Source organism: Vicia villosa, unplaced genomic scaffold (genome assembly GCF_029867415.1).
Source record: "Vicia villosa cultivar HV-30 ecotype Madison, WI unplaced genomic scaffold, Vvil1.0 ctg.000685F_1_1, whole genome shotgun sequence".
Classification (NCBI taxonomy): domain Eukaryota; kingdom Viridiplantae; phylum Streptophyta; class Magnoliopsida; order Fabales; family Fabaceae; genus Vicia; species Vicia villosa.
Genome location: NW_026705307.1, coordinates 603818 through 625682, shown reverse-complemented (window position 1 = coordinate 625682; position 21865 = coordinate 603818). Strand labels below are relative to the sequence as shown.

The window sequence follows — 21865 nt, the reverse complement described above, 5'->3', positions numbered from 1 at the left end:
CTAAGACTTCCTAGAGTATACTGATCAACCGATCACTCTAGTTCCTTACAACTTAATGTAATCAATTCAAGAGTTTACAAATGCTTCTTAAAAGCGATAATCACAACTGTGATATTTCTCTTAACGTTTAAGCTTAATCTCACTAAGATATTACAACAGCAATGTAGTGAGCTTTGATGAAGATGAAGATTCTGAGTTTAGATTTGAACAGCGTTTCAGCAAGTTTGATATAAGTTGTTTTGGTGCAGAATCGTTAACCTTGCTTCTCATCAGAACTTCATATTTATAGGCGTTGAGAAGATGACTGTTGAATGCATTTAATGCTTTGCGTGTTCCGTACAGCTTTGCATTTAATGTTATACGCTTTTGTCAACTACCTCGAGCCTTGTTCACGCTGTGTCTACTGACGTAGCCTTTAGTAGCTTTAACGTTCCTTTTGTCAGTCAGCGTAGTCTGCCACGTGTACTTCCTTCTGATCTGATGTTTGTGAATACGACGTTTGAATATCATCAGAGTCAAACAGCTTGGTGCACAGCATCTTCTGATCTTCTGACCTTGAAGTGCTTCTGAGCGTGATACCATCTTCTGATCTTCAGTGCTTCTGATCTCATGTTCTTCTGATGCTTCCATAGACCCATGTTCTGATTCTGCTTCGACCATCTTCTGATGTCTTGCCAGACCATGTTCTGATGTTGCATGCTGAACCATTTGAGATACATCTTCTGAGCGCTGAATTATGCGTACTCTTTATATATTTCCTGAAAGGGAAATTGCATTGGATTAGAGTACCATATTATCTTAAGCAAAATTCATATTATTGTTATCATCAAAACTAAGATAATTGATAAGAACAAATCTTGTTCTAACAATTAATGGCATTAGAGATTTTTGTTCTAATCAGAACACGTGCAACATCCATCTTTCTTTGGAGCCTTGTACTATCATCTGGACAGAGGAAAGTTCCCATGGGTTCCATCAAACGGCCAAAAAAATGTTCATTCCAAACCTGACATGGAATACCATAGCACTTTAGCCATGTTATGCGCTCATAATCAATATCTGATGGTTTCCAAGGACGAATCTCCCTGAACCACTGTTTCATCCAGGGATCCTCCTTCCTCAGCAAAGAAGATATGGCTCCCTCCGTTAAATCTTCCACCAAACACATATTCGCCCCCAAAGGTGTAATCTTGACATCAATGTGACCTCTTGCATTAAAGATTTCTTGTAGATTATAAGTCAACCCTGGTTTGGAAGTGAAACCTGTAAAAGCCTTTCTGAATCGTTCTAGATCACCTTCTGGTTGGTCATAAATGAGAGGTAGCTTCTGATGTAATGACTCAGAAGCTTTAGAGTTCAGAACCTCCACAAAGGAAGCCCTTCTTAAACCCGCCTCTCTATCCCCTCCCCTTCTGACTAACCCAGGCTTCTGAATCCATTGCCGCCCCCCAACATGCTTCCCTCTATCACCTATTTTATCCTTCATCTTCTCTTGAATACCAAAAGAATCTTTCCTTTGGAAACGTGGTAAGTTCACAAATATCTTCTTATTTTCTAAGAAAATATTGTCCAGCTTGGTGGCCAGGAATTCCGAATCGCTCACTCCAAAGAATCTAACAAATCCATACCTCATTCCCCTCCTATCTCTCTTGTTTGGAATGATAACTTCATCAATGTCCCCATATGATTGAAAGATCTCATACATATGCTTAGCTCCCAACTTTTCTGGAAAGGAAGTGAAGAAAAAAGTAGTCTTGATCTTGATATCTGAAGCTCCCCCCTGTCCCGGCCCTTAGATTTCACATTATCCCATCTTCGTGTGTTTATCGACTTCTTCTGCCTGATTACTTGCTGCCACCATCCTTGATGGTCCTCCATGATTTTATCTATGAGCTAGCTATAGTTCATGAAAAAATTCTTATGTTTGGCATCATGACTTACGAAATAATATTGATTTAGAATGAGTATTATATGATTGATTAATTTAAAAATCACTCTTATAATAATGAATTATTTTAATTTTAAAATTTTGGTAATATTTTCTTTATTATTATTATTATTATTATTATTATTATTATTATTATTATTATTATGGTGGTGTCTAAAGTGAACCAGCAATTAAGTGGTTTATGGTAGACCATAAATTATCACCGATGATATTCTTTTAATAATGTTTGTGATAAACCTTTCACACTAAATTATATGTCTCTCTTATCACCTATCACCACTGTTGTCGTTTTTCTACAAAAGGTTTTCTTATTTACTACAACTCTAAAGAATCAAGACAATAAACAACACTAAATAAGTGAGAAACCTATGCGTCCGCACGGGTTCTGCTGTGGAACACGGATATGACACCAATTTAATTTTGAATTCAAATAAAATAAAAAATATTTTAATTTAGTTGTAAAATAGAAAAAATAAAAAAATTAGTTAAAGATAAATATACAAGTTAATTAAAAATGAATATTTAAATAAAAGACATATTTTTAAAATAAAAATAAAATTGTTTCAATTTTCCAATTTCTAAAGAAAGATATCAATTATATATATTTCAATTATTCATGTATTATCTTTAAAATTGTTGTATTTTAAATTAAAAATAATTAAAAAAAAAATAGATACATAAATAATTAAAAAAAACACATTTTTATTGTCCTAGAATTCATATATTATATTAAATATATTTATTTTAATTTTATTTAATTGTAAAAAAGATGTATTAACCCGTGTGTTGACACAAATTTTGACCTGGTTACCGTGCGTTCGCATGGTACTGATGTGTTATTCATGGGTTCACACGAAATTTGATTGGATTACATGTGGGTTCACATGATACTGGTGTACGTTATCCGTGGGTTCACACGAATTTTGGTTGGATTACTTGTGGGTTCACACCATATTGGTGTAATACCTGTACGTTCACATGGATTTTGGCCTGGTTACCCGTGCGTTCACACGGTATTGGTGTGTTACTCGTGCGTACACACGGGATACGTTTTAGAGTAGGATATGGTTTTGGACGCGCATTTATTTGCAGAATGTAGTAAAAATAAGAAGTTGAAAAAAGAACAATTGTTTCATTTTTCCCGTTTCATATCATCTTCTGGATATGAAAAAACAAAATTTATTAAAAATTTATTAACTCACTACAAAATTATATTGACTCACTACATGTTTAGATCAGTGATTTCATTTATCTCGTTTTTTATAATTTCCACAAGTTCTTACGTAGACATGTGATATGGTTTTGGTAAAGACCATTTGCAATGGGGTGTTGAATATTTTTTTCAATTGTTGAATTCTTCCAATGGGGTGTTGAATGAGATGTTGAATATGATGTGGATTAATTGGTGTTGAATATATTCAACATGTTGAATGAGAAGTGAGTGGGAACCACATCATATACTTTGCAAAATCTTATTGGTTATTTTGATTATTTAGATTTTTATTTCATCATAATTATTTGAAACAATTCTTTTATAATAAATCAATTTTTAATTTATTTTTATTTTCACTAAAATTCATCATTTTTTTTGTCTATAAATAGATACTTGGTTCATTTGATTTAGACACAAAATAAAAATCGACTTTTTTCTCTCTAGTTTTTCTATTTAGCCTCCAATAAATTCTAGTTTGGAGTTCTAAACATCCTTTTAGTGAAATGGATCCTAACAATAACTCTTTTAACACCAAAAATTCTACTAATTACACCCTCAACTACCCAAAATTAGAAAAATTAAATTCAAATAAGTTATTAAATTAGAAAAAAATTAAAATAAAATTATTAATTAACTCTTAATTATTTTAATTTAATTTCAATCGATAATTGTTATTAATATATATTCACAAAAACAAAAATATAAAAGAAAATAAGAATATGAATTAAAAGTGGTGGGGTAGAGTGTTGAATTTTATTAAACAAAACCATTGTAGTGAGTAAAAGTTGAATAAGTATTGAATTATTAGGTGGAAAAAAATGATGTGAAGTGTAAAAAGTAAAAAAGTATGGTGTTGTATCAATGAACTATTGTACATAGTCTAAGGGAAATGATTTGAATAAATTTGACAGATGGTGATAAAGTACTTAGCAACTTTGTACTCTCTAAGACAGATGACTATTTTATGAAATAAAAAACACAATAAATGCAATAATATAATAACTTGACATGTGAAAATATTGTTAAAGTAATAAGGAAATGTTATGAAGAAACCATGTTAAAAAGTATATTGTATGTCATATTGTTATTTACAAATTACTTGTGGTCAAAAACAGTATCCAAATATTTATTGAAAACAAATGGATGTTGGAATGGTACTTTTTTCAGTGTAAGTTCAATTTCAATTTTTAAAAGCAAACTTAAGATGTTGTTTGACCTCGCAACTTAATGGAAATGCTCTAAAATAATTATTCTAGATGCTCTAAATACATTAAAGGCTTAAATGCACCTTTGATCCCTGTAAGTTAGCGAGTTTTTGATTTTCGTCCCTGAAAGTTTTTTTTCTGGGTCTGAGTCCCTATATTTCACTTTCGCGTTTGTTTTAGTCCCTAAAATCAAAATCCGTAGGAAAATTCACAAGAAAACCTGCAGATTTTCCTGCGGATTTTGGCTTTAGGGACTAAACCACATGCAAAAAGTAAAATATAGGGACTCATACCAACAAAAAAAACTTACAGGGACGAAAATCAAAAACTCGCTAACTTACAGGGACCAAAGGTGCATTTAAGCCTACATTAAAACACTAAGACGTATTAAGTAATAGATGATAAAAGGTTACTGACAGTTAGTTGCTCATTCTAAATCCAAGCATGGTGAAATAAAAACATAATGCAAATACACATGGGTGGCCCTGAGCACGGGCTCGTGGAGCGGGAGCCCAGGACCCCATAATTTTAGGGGTACCAAAAATTTTTCTTATCGCTATAAATATTAAAAGAGAACTTACATTTGCTAATTTTTTTTTTTTGAAAAATAGTGGCTAACAAATCTATAGGGGCACTACAAAGTCAAAATTAATAAAAGAATATAGAGAATATGGATTTGTAAATGCTAAGATTAGTGTTGAGAAGATTGAAAATGAAATGGAGATTGAATGTGTGTTTATTCAAAAACGTTAGATTCGTAGAAAACAACACTATGATGAAAATTCATCTCAACCCACACAACTGAATCTTGAGTCTGTTGAAGAGTCTTTTCGAAATCACTATTTCTTATATTGTAGATCAAACAATTGACTCACTTGATATAAGATTTGAGTATTATAGCACATGAAAATATTTTTGGATTCTTGTTTGGAATGCATATTTATTATATTTAATAAATTATAATAAAATAAGTATAAATGGGAATGAATATTTTGGTTCGGTTTGGATCAGTTCAGCTCTCATGCATTCAACCAAAAAAACGAACCGAACCGATCAGTTGTATTATAATGTGATCCAAACACATAAAAAAATGGTTTTTTTCGGTTCGGTTTTCATTTTTTTTAGGATTGGATTTGAACACCCCTAGTATTGCTGTCGTTTTTTATTGTTATTTCTTCTTTGGCAAAATAATGATGTTTTAATGTTATTGCTTCATTTGCAATGTAATTCTACATCCCAAAAATCTCAGAGACGACATCATCATCTGACATAAACCATATCAGATTGTGAAGGAAGTCGGTATCTCCTATGCAGCCGAGGTACCAAGTCGGCGTTCCCTATACTCCTTGCGTAGAGAGACGAGTAGAGTTCTTGACTAACTCATGGATTTCCCAAGTCGGATGATCCGGGGAGATGACAGGCATAAACGATTACGGTAGCCCAAAAGTCTCATAAGCGTTACCATAATCGAATGTAGGCATTATGCTTAATTATTACAGCGACAGGAGTTACCTTTGATCATATATGATTGGAGAGGAAGAGCCACCTCTTAAATGAGGTAGGTTATAACGAGTAAAAGTAGAAAAGAATCTCCATTGAAGGGAAATATCAAACAGACATTGCACCAAAAACTATCGTATACATCAACAATACGCCTAACAGTTGCAGCCCTACCTGATTCACTTCATGAGGATGATCCAAACGTGTTTTACATGAATATTTGGCGCCCATCATAGGGCCTAGGCAACACGAAAATTTACTTTTCCTTTCATTCTCAGACATGTCTAGGACTTCACGCACAAGTGCGGATCCCCCGCCCTGGCCCACTTGTTGGATGTGGTTGAAGCCTTACGACAGGAGAACCAAACTCTGCAAGATAGAATCCAAATGTTGCAAGCTCAAATCCAGTTGGATGATGAGATGGAGGAGAGGTTCTTGGAAGCTCAGTCGTTGGAAGAAGCCACATGGGAGGACGTGGTGTCGGAGAACTTTAAGCCGCCACCGATGGAACCCTTAGAGGGCAAGAGTGATCCTCAGGAGAACATCACGTCCATCAATAATCAGATAGAAATAATTGATGCATCAGACTCTCTGAAGTGCAAGCTCATGGCCAGAATGTTCAAGGACGTCGCCTTGCATTGATATATGAGCTTGCCAAGGTTCTCTGTCATCGGATACCAAGGCTTAACGCGCAAGATGGTTCAACATTTTGCAACCATATCCAAATTCAGATTCTTCACTTATTCATCATTGTTCATCACTCACCACTTTCATCACCAAACTCCTCTCTCAATCCTCACCTTCCTTTGAAACCTTCATTTCTTCTACACACCTTTAACCATAATCAATTCACTCCCTCACCTTCACCCAACCTTCCTTCATCCTCCACGAATTCATGAACTCCTCATAATCACCAACACCATTTCTCTCAATTCAATCAACTTTCATCATTCATTTCTCATTCTGCAAATGAACCTCAATTCACCATTTTTCCACACCTTCACGTTTCATCACCTCACCGCTCTCCGTCACCACCAATCTTCACGATCTCTACAAACCCTCAACGTTGGTCCCTCACAGTCACTCAACAACAAAAACTCAATAACAAGAACATAAGCATCGCAACGACAACATCAACACAAAAAAGAAATAACAAACGTGTCACAACAACTCAAAAGGATCATAAAGAAGAGGAGAAGAAGAGGAACCGAAGCAAGAAGGAGACTCATACCTGAGAATTTTCGCCGGAATCACCTCCGACGTTGTCGATTGAGGTAGGTAGTTGAATACTCGTTTCCACTAGTTTATTTACACCAATTTGTAGTTTAAGACCTCTGGAACTCTCTCCTATGGTGCTAATTCAAAATTATACACCATTATCATTTAATCATTGATCTTCCATTTTTAGGGTTTGTTTTTTTGAGATTAGATTGAGAATTTAGTGAAGAAATATGGGAAAACATGATTTAGATTTGAAGAGAGTAAGAGAGGACGCGTAGAATGATGAAGCTTAGAGGCTGAGTAGACCTGCGCTGCCACCGGAAGTGATTCCTGTCATGGCGGAGCAGATGAACGAACGAGAGAGAATGGAAGAGAGAGGGGGCTTTGGACATACAATGAAGCAGAATGGTCATAACAACTTAACCCCTAAACGCATTGTTCCCTTTGTTTTGTTAATTTCGTTTTCTTTTCTTTTTTAATTTTCTATGAATTAGTTTCATCTTTTTTTATTCTGAATTAGAGAAATTAGAGTGGACTCTAGGCCCACTAGATTGCAATACCCACCAGCATTTTTAGTCCATACACCTCCTCATATTTACCTTTCTAATTTTCTTTTTCTTAATTTTTTTCTCACATGTTTTCCTTTAGATTCTTGATGATCTTTAATTCTTTTTTTTCAAGTAAGAATTCGTATCATGATATGTGAATATTTGGCTCACGATTCTAGAATAATTTTCTTTAAATTTAGTTCATAAAAATGTTGATACATGATGCCTAGTTCTTTTAGAAGTTTAATTGATTTTTGATTAAGGTTTTAGATGTATTCTTGACTCATTTCTTGTTGGATTTTGGTACCAATTCTCATGCATCATTTTATGCATCTTACGAACCCTTTTACTTTGATTTTAAGGTATTGATGAAAGTCACTTTGTCTTACTTATTGGACATTAACCTATTATACAATTGTTGTACTTTTGTCATTTTAATTTCACTTTAAAATAAGGATGTCACTTTGTCTTACTTATTGGACATTAACACATTATACAATTGTTGTACTTATTGGAAGTCACTTTGTCTTACTTATTGAACCCTAAAGGACATGCAATAGCTTAGAATTTATTGTTTCCTTGCTTGTATGACTTGTATGCTAAAAAAGATAAAATCAAAAAATTATAAAACCAATTTCAAAAATAATATAAAATAAAGCTTGGTCCCAAGCCAAGCCATTTTTAAAAACAAGTAATTAAAATTCTTTCTTCCACCTCTCTCCTTAGGATTTTCCACACCATCCATCATATTACCCGTAAGTCAAGTGCTTATGCCTCACAATCAACTCCAACAAAATTCATCACTACTCCATCATCTAAATCCAAAAATCAAGTCTTGTGTGTTCTTCACCCGTAAGTTGAGTGCTTAGGCCTCGAAATTCACCTAACTTTACCCAATTCACCCCCTTTCACTTCACCCCACGCATTTCATTCATGTTCATTCATTCCCAACTTAAGACTAAAACCTTGATCCTTGTACCAAGTGTCTTTTCCAAACTTCCTTTCCCAATACTTCTTAAAACACCTTAAAAATCAGAATGAGTTTAATTCGGTCCTCATAGAGTGAAAAAAGAGGAAGTTAGGATACTATCCTATCATGCTCTCAAGTATCTAATTGTGTGGTCGTATTTAATCTATGGTTGGATACTTGTCTCCCTATAAGGACTAAAATTAAACTTGTCATGCTCTTTCACAAACAAAACCTTTTGGATTCACATCCACCTAAAATCAACACAACAATTAAACGTGGCATCTTGCCTTGAGGGCGTAACTCAAAACCTTTTTATAAAAGGGCGTGTTATTTCCTTTCTACCGCAACACAAGTAACGCATAAGCCGTAACACCTAATGCTATAATGTGAACGTTAAAAATGCCACTAAAAACAGCAAACACACAAGCATTTTCTAGATGAACTACGAATATCTAACTTCTTCATTGCACCATGAGGATACATAGGCATATGGTTCTGAAAGTCCTAGAGAACACACTGATTTAAAACCTATTTCCCCCTAATTAAATCCATCATATAGAAATTAAACCCTAAGATAACATCCTTACACATAGAACAAACGAAAAGGTTCCCATCGAGTACGATAGATATAAGTGGTGCTAATAACTTCCCTTTGTATAACCGACTCGTGAACCTTGATCTTGGTTGCAAGACAATCTTATCATTCCTTTTGGGGTTTTCTTGATGTTTCCCATTCCATTTGGCATAAATAAAATTCCATGGCAACATTGTTTTTTTGGCGTAGCGACAAGTCCCCACTTCTAAACCCCAGACTTATCATTGATTCGCACCTCTGAATACGTGACGAATCGTCTATTTCAATACTAACATGTATGATGCATGACATACAAATAATGCACAACACTTATGGTTCCACTTCTAACCATATACAACATGTCATAAGGCACTCATTGATTCCTCACTTCAAACTATACACCTCACCACAACATTTATAATTTCATGCACACATAATTACAAACTCAACTTAATTATTATTTTATCCTATAATAATTCATCAATCAATCGAAGCAGTACCAAACAGTGTTAGTCAATACCTTAAAGAACCAATATTAATAAAAACATAATGCTAACAAATGATTCGAAATAGCCAACTCTGCACTTTCATCCTCGTCAGTCGGTCATTGGCTCGTTGGGTGAGCTCTCGTTGGACGAAACCACTGCTCTCCAGGCGATACCCTAGAACTAGAAAACTCACATCTCGTTGGGAGAGATCTTCCTTCGCCCGACGAAGGCTCGTTGGGCGAGACGTTGTCATCGTTGGGCAAAAACACTGAACATAAAACCAGAAAAATATGATTTAACCATTAAAGCTCTACCAAAGCCCTGATTTTAGCCCCAAATAGCACTGAAAACATTATACACATGTTGTAACATGTTTATTACATCGATTAATCACTGATTGTACACCTAATCCATTAATATGTCATGAATTTAAGTTTATGACCATAGCACACTAAGGGAAATTGCGATACCCTTTTTCGTCCCTTAACTTTACCTCGGAGTCCATTTTGGTCCCTTAATTTTTAAAATGTTCAAATAGACCCTTATCTATTAAAAAGGTAGCACGTTAGTCCTTTTCGTCTATTTGATGGAAACAGACGTTTACTGGTGTATGTGTGGCATCTGACGTGTCTATGTTTTGCACGCATGGCAGGTTACGTGGCATGTGTTATCACCAAGGTCCAGAAAATTCTAAAAATTATTCTAAAATTTTGCCCATACCAAGGATTCAAACTGAGGGCACCTTGGTTATTGTACACATTAGTGTACCGTTGGGCCATGTTCATTTTTGTTGATTTCTTTTGCTTCTAAATTTAAATGTTTTACAACTGTAAGTAGCAACTGTAAATTTTCTAAATTTTCACAGGCCCTCTGAATCTTACCTTTAAAGTAGCAACTGTAAATTTTGTTTTACATTATGGGGTGAAACTTATAAGATAAGTGTATGCTCTTGAAGTAATTTTTATTATAATCAGATTTCTACTTTTTCATGTGATATCTTGAAATGTTATTTTATCATAAGACAGTTTGAGAAAAATGAACATATAATTTTTGGTTTTAAGTTGCCAATTTCACAGCATTTTATCTATAGATTATATGTATTGGAAAAAGGATATAAAGATACAAATAACTATTCAGTATTTAATCCACTACCTCTTATAGAAACATATTTTGCTTCCTCTCATCACAAACTTGGATTTCGTGTTTGGTAATAATAACTTCACTTAATTTCTAGATTCTTTAGCATGTTTTTTGTTTTAAAACTATAATGTTATTTGTTATTGTTGTGTTTAGATGATGAAGCAGAATCATGGTCGAAGCTTTCTTGTGTTGATTCCAGGAGATAAGGTTCCAAAATTCATAGCTATGACAAGTGCATGTAATCCTCCAATTCATAGCTACGTATCATTCTCAATTTTTAGATAAACTATTGCAGCACATGAACCTGTTATTGACATCTTACGTAAAAAAGTCATAGCATGTGTCATATATTGATGATAATGGCTATAAGTACTTAGCTCTTAGTGATAAAGTTACATCATTTTGGGTTATGTTTGAAAGGGCTTAAGTGAAAGATAACTAGAATAGCATAACAGTGTCAGTTTTTGTGACCATATTCTCATTTATGTACTACATAACCGAGCTCAAACACCCGAAAAGAGGAGAGTTGTGTCAGGTAATTAATAGGAAAAGAAATGGTTGCAGTAGTTGAATAAGTAGTTGTAGAAGCAAAATAAATCAAAACAAATGAACATGGCCCAGCGGTACACCAATGTGTACAATAACCAAGGTGTCCTCAGTTCAAATCCTTGGTGTGGGCAAAATTTTGGAATAATTTTTAGAATTTTCTGGACCTTGGTGATAACATATGCCACGTAACTTGCCATGCGTGTAAAACATAGACACGTTACATGCCACACATACACCAGTAAACTTTCCTTAATAAAAACATAACGCTAACAAAGAATTGATTCGAAATAGCCAGCTCTGCACTTTCATCCTCGTCAGTCAGCCATTGGCTCGCTGGACAAAACCATTGCTCACCAGGCGATACCCCAGAACTAGATTCACATCTCGCTGGGAGAGGTCTTCCTTCGCCAGGCGAAGGCTCGCTGGGTGAGACGTTGTCATCGTCGGGCAAAAATGCTAAGAACATAAAACCAAAAAAAATATGATTTCACCATTAAAGCTATGACAAAGCCCTGATTTTAGAGCCAAATTGCACTGAAAACACTATACACATGTCGTAACATGTTTATTACATCGATTAATCACTGATTGTACACCTAATCCATTAATATGTCATGAATTTAAGTTTATGACCATAGCACACTAAGGGAAATTGCGATACAAAGCGAAGCTGACAACACATTTTTCCTTTAGTTGATTCTTCTGAATGATGCATGATCAGTGATATAACAATTATCTCTTGTGGTAATTAACAACTTTGACGGAGATCCGGGTGAATGATCATATGTGTTGAACGATGATCAACGCCTTCACTCAATCCACACAAATTGATTGCCTTCAATCTTAGTGTTAGCTGCTACGAATGAAGAATTGAGTGAGAGAGAAATAAAAAAATTATGGCGACGATTTCACAAACCAAATTTCATCAACTGAGAAAGTTTATGCACAAGGGTTGTATTTATAGAACCACTTGTGTGGGCTGCAAGCTAAAAAACCCAACTTAAGTGCACCATATAATAATAATGTGAGATATTGGATCGAACTCTAGTGGGTCGAAGAGTAGCTTTGAGTTCGACAGGATTTATGCATGTCGTTGAAGTATGTTCACATGCTGGTGTCGAAGACCTACATACTATATTCGAAGTGTGTTCTAGTATGTGGGCGTCGAAATGCTAGGGTTGTTAGTATTTTCAAATTTGGCCTGTTTGTTATGTTCAATTGTTTAAGTTAACTCGTATCCTAAGTTAGCTTGAAATTGGTATTTGTGAAAAATCCCATTAGTGTAGTATGTTAGGTTTATTATAAATAGCATACTAGTCTTCATCATTGCATACTGAAAATCCTAATTTAGGGTGAGAGGGTTATTTGTTATTCTTGTAACACTTGTAATCTTGATTGAAATATAAAATTAAGAATAACAGTTATAAACAATTTCTTTGTGTTCTTATTGCTTCCCTACTTTTTTCTTACCCTTGTGGGTTTCTTTCCAAAAGAAACCTATTATTGTAATCCTGGCATCATTTTTTCACAAAAAATTGGTGCGGTGAGTGTGGAGAAGATGCCTTAAATAAAATATGAGATTGAAAAGTTCACCGGAGTGAACAATTTCGATCTGTGGTGCTTGAAGATGAAAGTCGACTGGTCCAGCAGGGTTGTTTGGAATTGTTGAAGGGAGCAGCAATGATGAACGTTGCGTTAACATAAAAAGAAGAGACGACCATGATAGAGAAAGACAATAGCGCAATCTTGTTGATCCTTGGTGATAAGGTTCTTCGACATGTATCGATGGAGACGACGACATCAGGGTTATGGATGAAACTTGAAACTTTGTACATGACCAAATCGCTGGTAAAGTGACTCTACCTAAAGCAAGCTTGTATTCATTCAATATGATTGAAGACAAAGTGTTGGCTGAGCAGTTGGATATGTTCAACAAGCTGATTCTCAATCTTAAAAATATTGATGTGAAGATCGATGAAGAAAATTAAGCGCTGTTGTTGTTGTGCACTTTGCCTAGAACACATGCTCACTTCAAAGAAACTCTCTTGTATGAAAGGGAGTCCCTGACCTTCGAAGAAATTCAATCAACCTTGTATTCTAAGGACTTTAACAAACGAAAGGAGCATAAATCTTCGATAGTTGGTGAAGGTTTGGCCGTTAAGGGAAAATTCTTGCGAAAAGATGGTAAGTTCGACAAGAAGAAAGGCAAAAGTCAGCAGAAGTCTTACATTGGCAAAGCATTTGGTATTCGATGCTATCATTATAAGAAGGAGGGCCATACAAGAAAAGTGTGCCCTGGACGCCTGGAAGATCATGGAGGTAAGGATAATGGCAACACATCCATTGTTTAAGATAATTTCTAATCATATGATGTTCTTGTGGTTTCGAGCAGTGACTCTAGTAAGGAGTGGGTTATGGATTCATGTTGCACTTGGCACATGACTCCAAACAAATACTTGTTTGATGAATTATGTTATCGAGATGATGGGTCTATATTGCTTGAAAACAACATAGTTTGCAAGATTGCAAGTGTTGGATATATGACATTCGAGCTCCATGATGAGTCAATAAAGTTGTTGACTGAAGTCAGGCATATACCTCATTTGAAGAGAAATTTGATTTTTCTTGGTGAGTTCGACAAGAAAGTATATGTTTTCTAAGGAAAGAAAAGTATCCTAAGAGTCATGAAGTAGTCGAAGGAAGTCTTGAGAGGTGTGAAGAAAAAAGGCTTGTATATCCTTGCGGCTGAAGTTGTAAGTGATTTGACAAATGTTGCATCCATGAAACCTTTGTCGAAGACGGAAATTCGGTACATGAGATTGGGCCATGTCAGTGAAAGGGGTATGGTCGAATTGGGAAAACAAAATCTGCTTGGTGGAGACAAAGTTGAAAAGATGGAGTTTTATGAACCATGTGTACTTGAAAAATCTTGCAGAATGAAGTTCAACAAAGGCAAACAAAGAACACATGGATACCTTGATTACATCCATGTTGATCTTTCGGGGCCTGCAAGGTGTCCATCACAAGGAGCAAGGTATTTTCTATCTACAGTATATGATTATTCCATAAAATTATGGGTATTCATCCAGAAGACTAAGGATGAAACTTTTGAGAATTTCAAAAGTTGGAAGACTGTGGTAAAAAATCAGACTGACAGAAAGGTCAAGAGGTTGAAAACCGACAATGGCCTTGAATTTTGCAATGACTCGTTTGACAGTTTTTGTGCTGCCTATGGTATTGCAAGGCACAAAACTACTATAGGTACTCCACAGCAAAATAGTTTGGCTGAAAGGTTTAATTGAACTATTTTGGAGAGAGTTAGATGCATGTTGACTAGTGCTGGGTTAAAGAAGGTGTTTTAGGCTGAGGCTGTTTCGATAACAACAAATCTAATAAACATGTGTCCTTCGACTGCGTTAGATATGAAGACTCCTAAGAAGTTTGGTCAGGACATCCACCAGATCTCTACAAACTAAGAGTATTTGGCCGCATAGCCTATGATCACATTAGGCAAGGCAAGGTCAAACCTAGAGCTCTGAAATTCATGTTCATGGGATACCCTGAAGGAGTCAAAGCTTATAGGCTATTGTGCCTAGAGTCAGGTCATAGGAGGAGTATCACCATTCGAGATGTAGTTTTTAATGAAGATGAAATGGCTTTTCAGGAAACTAATGATGTTGGTCGAAGTGCAAAAATATCTGACGAAGAGTTGAAACAAGTAGAGATTCCTGTTGAGGTGGAGCATGTTGATGCTGAATTACATATCCCAAATGAAGTCGAAGAAGAAGCAGAAGATGTTGAGGAAGTCTGGGAAATTGTCTATGACTACCTATTGTCAATAGGTTGAGAAGAGTCATCAATCCACCTCAAAGACTTGGGTTTGTAGATCTTATAGCTTATGCCTTAATTTCTGCAAGTGAGGTTCCAAACGAAGAACCTAAAGGCTATAAGGAAGTTACGAGGAGTTGAGATAAGACATGACAACTGATCAAGAAACCTGCTGGAGCAAGGTTAGTCAACTGTAAATGGATATTCAAAGTTAAGTAAGGAGTTGAAGGAGTGGCGTCAAAAAGATATAAGGCAAGGTTGGTCGCAAGGGGTTTCACTCATAAAGAAGGTGTTGACTTTAATGACGTATTTTCTCCTATTGTGAAGCATAGGTCCATTCGAATGTTGCTTGCCATGGTGGCACAATTCGATCTTGAACTGGAATAGATAGATGTGAAGACTGTGTTATTGTATGGTGATCCAAATGAAACAATCCTGATGAGGCAACCTGAAAGGTATGTCGAAAAGAGGAAGGAAGATTATGTGTGCAAGCTAAAGGGATACTTATATGGATTGAACATCTCCTCGATAGTGGAATAGGAGATTCGACAAGTTCATGGCATGCCAAATTTTCGTTAGAAGCCAGTTTGACCACTGTAATTACTTTCGATTTTGACCTGGTAATTCATTTGTTATTTTGTTGCTTTGTGTGGATGATATTCTCATAGCAAGCAACAATGTCGAAGATGTAATGAGGGTGAAGGGTGAACTCAGTAAGGAGTTCAATATGAAGGATCTGGGAGCTACATCTAGGACTTTTGGGATTAACATTCGGAGAGATAGAAATCAGTCGAAATTATGCCTATCTCAAGAGGCATACTTACGAAAGATTCTCGGAAAGTTTGGTATGTCGAATTCAAAACCTGTTTTGACTCCGACAAACCTTAATTCAAGCAGAGTATAGATCAGTGTTCTTGTACTGATATCAAAAGAGCTTATATGCATAGCATTCCATATGCTAATATAGTAGTTTTTTTTATGTATGTTATGGTGTATACTAGACCCGTCATAGCATATGTAGTAAGTCTTTTAAGCTGGTACATGGTGAATCCTGGAAAGGCTCACTGGAAAACATTGAAGTGGATTCTAAGGTACATAAATGGGTATCGAAATAGAGTCCTAATTTATGGTGGAGTCTTGGGTGTAGATAATAAAGAAGTAATCGAAGGATATGTCGACTCTAATTATGAAGACTGTATGGATTCTAGAAAATCTATTTCTGAATATGTTTTCACTATATTTGGCATAACAATTAGTTGGAAAGCTACTCTTCAAAAGGATGTTGCTTTATCAACCACTGAGGTGGAGTATATTGCCCTAGCTGAAGATGTGAAAGAAGCATTGTAGCTTGAAGGTTTTGCAAAGGAGCTGAAACTTCAAGGTAGAGGTATCACTGTTAAATGTGATAGTCAAAGTGCAATACACCTGTGGAAGAATTCAACCTATCATGAGTCAATCAAGCATATCAAAGTGAGGTTGCATTTCGTCAGAGGAGTAATCGAGCGTGGAGAAGTCCAAGTGCTGAAGGTTTCGAAAGATCGCAATGTTGCTGATATGATCATCAAGACACTGCCCAATTACAAGTTTTTCCACTGTATGCAGTTGATAAAGTTGCATGAAGAAAGTTAGTTTGTCCTTTGATATTCAAGTTTGTTCCAAGGTGGAGATTTGTAAGATATTGGATCGAACTCTAGTGGTTCAAAGAGTAGCTTCGGGTTCGACAAGATTTATGCATGCCGTCGAAGTATGTTCACATACTGGTGTCGAGGACCTACATAGTGTAGTCGAAGTATGTTCTAGTATGGGGATGTTGAAATGCTAGGGTTGTTAGTATTTTCGAATTGGGCCTGTTTATTATGTCCAATTTTTTAAGTTAGCTTGTACCCTAAGTTTGCTTGAAATGAGTATTTGTGAAAAAGTCCATTAGCGTAGTATGTTAGATTTATTATAAATAGCATACTAGTCTCTCATTATTGCATACTGCAAATCCTAATTTAGGGTGAGAGGGTTATTTGCTATTCTTGTAACACTTGTAATCTTGATTAAAAGAGAAAGTAAATAATAATAGTTATAACCAATTCCTTTGTGTTCTTATTGCTCCCCTACTTTTTTCTTACCCTTGTGGGTTTCTTGGCAAAAGAAACCTATTATACTTTGTGATTCCGATATCGTTTTTTCACAAATAATAATAATAATAATATCATATTATTCTAATAACGATTATTATAATAAGCATAGTTTATTATTAGATTTAATAACTATAATAATAATAACCATTATTATTATATTATACGATGTTCTATATTTCACTTAAGTACACTGTATCTTATGATATTCCATAATTCTCTTAAGTACACCATACCTTACAATGTTCCTTATTTATTCTATCTCTTATCAATTTGTCCTTATGTGTGTGAGCTTGTAGGTTCTCGTGAAGTTGACAATTATATTAAATCATACATTTAATATAATAAACAGTGAGCGGTATCTATCAACACATCAATGCTATCCAAGTCACAAAAATGTTATGCGATCTAACAAAACCTTTTTGTGATAATATTATTGTGTACAAATACCTTTTTTCCCTTATGTCTATATTGAACACAAGACATAGACTCTGTTGCCCTTATCCAATTCAATATTGAATCCTTAGACATCTATCTTGTTACACAAGATGGACAGATTTCATATAGGTCACTCATGTCCTTCAACATGTTTTGAGGAGTACTCATTAAGTGTCTTTATGGTCATCCAGTTACGGACAATATTTGATCAGCAATAAAGAACTCGATTCCACATCTAAGGCCCATAGTAGTTTCAGGTTGAAGGGTGGTATACACCAATATCACCATGAGAATAACTTATGATATTCTGCATTATATTCTATGTACTATTCTCATAGCGGTTCAATCCAGTAAAAATATTATTCCTAATATTTATACATATGTTAAGACTTGACAACTCTTTATCCATGATCCGTGAGGTGTGATCATTAGTCTATCCATATAATAGTCTCAATGCTCTAATGTTATTCCACTTCATAATAAAGCTCGACTACAAATACTTTAAGAATATTGTCTTTATTATTAATAAATAATTCAATACAATTACCAAAGCTATTGGTCTTTACGGCTTACACCAACAACATGTCATGACAACAACACATCTCAATCTACATAATCATATCCACACATTAATTTTAATATAAAACAATACATGAAATTCTTATTAATCTTAACAATGACAAAGAACTCCATATCACTTCTTCTCAAGAACTCACAAACATCAATAATGGCGAAAAAATGGAAAACCTATTGAAGGGTGAGGATCCCTCTCTACCCTTCATGTAAATCACACCCATATAAAAATAATTCTCCCCTTTACCTGAATATCCAATAGCTAAACAAGTTTGTTTATGGTGTTCTTCTCCTCCCTTAAGCCCTTGTTCTCATTCTCTCACACTTTGCCTCTTATTCCAATTCACACAACTTCTACATACTGACAATTGGCTCTGCTCACCTTTTCTACATATATGACCTGATATTGTTTTTAACAATTCCACACTTTACCTTTTACCTTCCTTTATTCTACTCATACTATAATTTTTGAATTAATCAAGTTTTTACCCCCAAACCTTATAATATCTTATTTTCTATTTAATTAATTATGATTCTATTATTTTATCCATTTAAAGTTAACTAAAATTCTAATTAATTTCTACTGCTCTCTAACACTCTCAAAATTACTCATAATTATCAATTAGTCATATATCACATATTATCAATGAAATAGATAATTAGAAAAAAATTAAATCACCTAAATAATTAACTAAAAGCAATAAAAGTTCAATTAAATAAATTAATCGAACTCGGGGTGTTATAAAACCAAAATTGGCTCCAAAATTTCAGTTGACACATGATAGAATAAGGATGAAAATTATACCACCTTAGAGATACATTGATGTTGATATTATTTAGGGTTAAATATACAACACCCCACGGTAATGTTAGCGAGATTTGCTTTAACCCCCTGGTAAAGTTTTTTTTGTGTAAAACCCCCTTGTAATATTCATATTCCATGGTCATAGCCCTGGAATACACTATTTCACCCAGATTGCAATTTTCATTGATCTGGCAATCCAGATGGATTTTTATTTTATTTTTGATTAATTTTTTTAAAGCCATGTGGAATTCTTTAATTTTTTATTTAATTTTTCTAATTTTTTACTTTTTGAAATTAATTTGTTATTTATTATTATTTTTTACCTTTTCTTAAATTATTTTTATTAATTTTTTTTAATTTTTTTTAAAATTATTAAAATATTACTTTTGGGCCTAAGCCCATTTACATTTCAATAATTGCCCAGCTTCCCGTTTACTCTCACATTATTTTAAATCATAAGTTTATATGTTTGATTGGTATATGAACACTATTTCTGGTTTCAAACCAAACGATGTAGGACTACACAATAACACCTTTATGCTTCATCCATCAATGTTGACCATCTTTTTCACTACACAACAACAACACATCCATGCTTCATCCATAAATGGTGACCATCTTCTTCACTACACAACAACAAATAGGCGTTATATCAGCAACTGGGTGCCGATGAAACTTCGGATCCTAGCATCAATAGGTTTTGTTAGTGCAAGTGCTCTTGAAATGACTTGTGGTCCAGAAAATAAATGTTTTAGAATAAATGTAAGTGGCGTGGACTCTATGAGAAAGATAACTAAATATTTGTATATATGAACAGATGTAATATCATCATTACACCATGAAGAATGAACATGAAGAATTAGTGTTCATTCTATCACTATACCATGCAAACCTTAAACTAAAACATGATAATTTGCATCATGTTATCACTACACCACTATTGATAATTTGCATCATGCTATCACTACAGTTTGGAAATTATAATAATTGAAACATGTAATAATGAAGCAGCAACATGTGTTACGGTTCATGAAGTATTTAACTTAATGAAATTTATCTATCCTTCAAAATTTTGGCAAATATTAAACTATAATAATATGCACAAAAACATCAAAAATAAAAGTTACATAGTTGTTACGGTTCATGAAGTATTAAACTAATAACATACTAACATATCACCCTTACTCGCCACCTATTAGGCATATCAAAAAGAAAAGTTACATAGTTGTTACTCAATAGAAAAAGTAAGCAAGAAAATATACTAAAAAAGAAAGAAATACTAACATAAGAAGTAATAATGAAGCTATTTATCAAATCATATATTAACCAAAACAATGTATAAAGTAAGTTATTGTCCCTTGATTATAAAGCTCCCTCTCTTGGATAAAAGCTAAAGAATTATAATTATAAGGGTTACTCAAATAAAACAATGTATTAACTAGTTGTTGTTGATGATGATGGTGTTGTTACTGCTGATGATGTGATAAATATTTCCCTTGCAAAACTGAACCAAAGTTAGTAGTTGGAAATCCATCGGAGAGTACACAAGGAAGTGGCGGTATTTGAACTCCGGCGAAGGCGGAGTCAGACACAGCTGGACTTGGATGGATGTGTTGACATTCATAAGTTGTGACTACAATGGTTGGATCAATATAAGAACACTCCACACGTTTCTTTACATTACATGAAATAGTGGAAACATCTATAATATTGCAGTACTGATAATTGAAGTCCCACATCGATTGTTACACAAAAAAACAAGTGTTTATAAAGCAAATTCACAAATGGCCTTATAGGTTAAAATCATTTAAGAGTGCATGTATCATAAGCCCAATTCCTTTAAATAAATATTTTGTTTAATTTATTTCGTAATGTAAAAAAATAAAGAAAATTACTAATTCAATAAAAAAAATATTATTTAAACATTCAAACTCAGGATCTTTAGAGGAGCACACTCTCAAAACCCAAGCCTCCACCGCTAGGCCATGGTGTCAATATGCCCAAGCCAAGCTGGCAACAATGAGTGTCAATATGCCCAAGCCAAGCTGGCAACAATGAAAGAATCTTTGTAGAAATCTGGCAACTAAGGGCCTAATTGACGGAATCTAGATATTACGAGGAAGGTTTTAAAAAAAATTCTTTTACATAGGCCTAAAGCAAATATCGCTGATAGGAAATCATTCAAAAGCAAAAATGGTCAAAGATGATTGAAAATAATAAATGATGAGATTCTAATGGTCATTTATCTCAATTTGATTAATTGAATAAAGTGGTTGAGCGGTTTATAATGCAAGATGCTAAAATTATTAATACGCCTTTGGGCTATCACACGAAGAAGAAAAAAGATGATGAAAAGTACTCCATATGCAAGTGGGGTTGAAAACATCATGTATGATTTGGTATAAGCATCTGTAGTTAGCACAATAAGTCAGTTTATGGTCAGTCCTGGTTAAGTTTATTGAGATGCTCTGAAGTGGCTGCTAAGGTATTTGAGTAGTTCGTCAAAGGATGACTTGAAATACACAAATGTAGCTCAAGGGCAAAATGATTTGAAAAGTTTCATGGATGCATATGATGGGGTAAATGTGGATACTAAAAAGTCTTTATCGAATTTTACGTTTACTTTTTTTAATAAAACTATAATCTGGAAGATAAATCAATGATCAATGATCACATTCTCTAGTAGTAAAGTGAAATATATTGCCCTTGTTGAAAGGGACAAGGAAGCCATATGGTTGA

At 34.4% G+C, this 21865-nt stretch overlaps 1 protein-coding gene across 1 annotated transcript; it reads right to left on the bottom strand.

The window, feature by feature from the left end:
• Nucleotides 1-862: 862 nt before the first annotated feature.
• On the bottom strand, nucleotides 863-1705 carry LOC131630495 (uncharacterized). Its single transcript, XM_058901271.1, has one exon. It carries the CDS (start codon nucleotides 1703-1705, stop codon nucleotides 863-865), a length of 843 nt encoding a protein of 280 aa, XP_058757254.1.
• Nucleotides 1706-21865: the final 20160 nt, after the last annotated feature.

Excerpts from the sequence above, each read along its gene's own strand:
- LOC131630495 (XM_058901271.1), bottom strand. The coding sequence starts at position 1,705 with ATGTATGAGATCTTTCAATCATATGGGGACATTGATGAAGTTATCATT.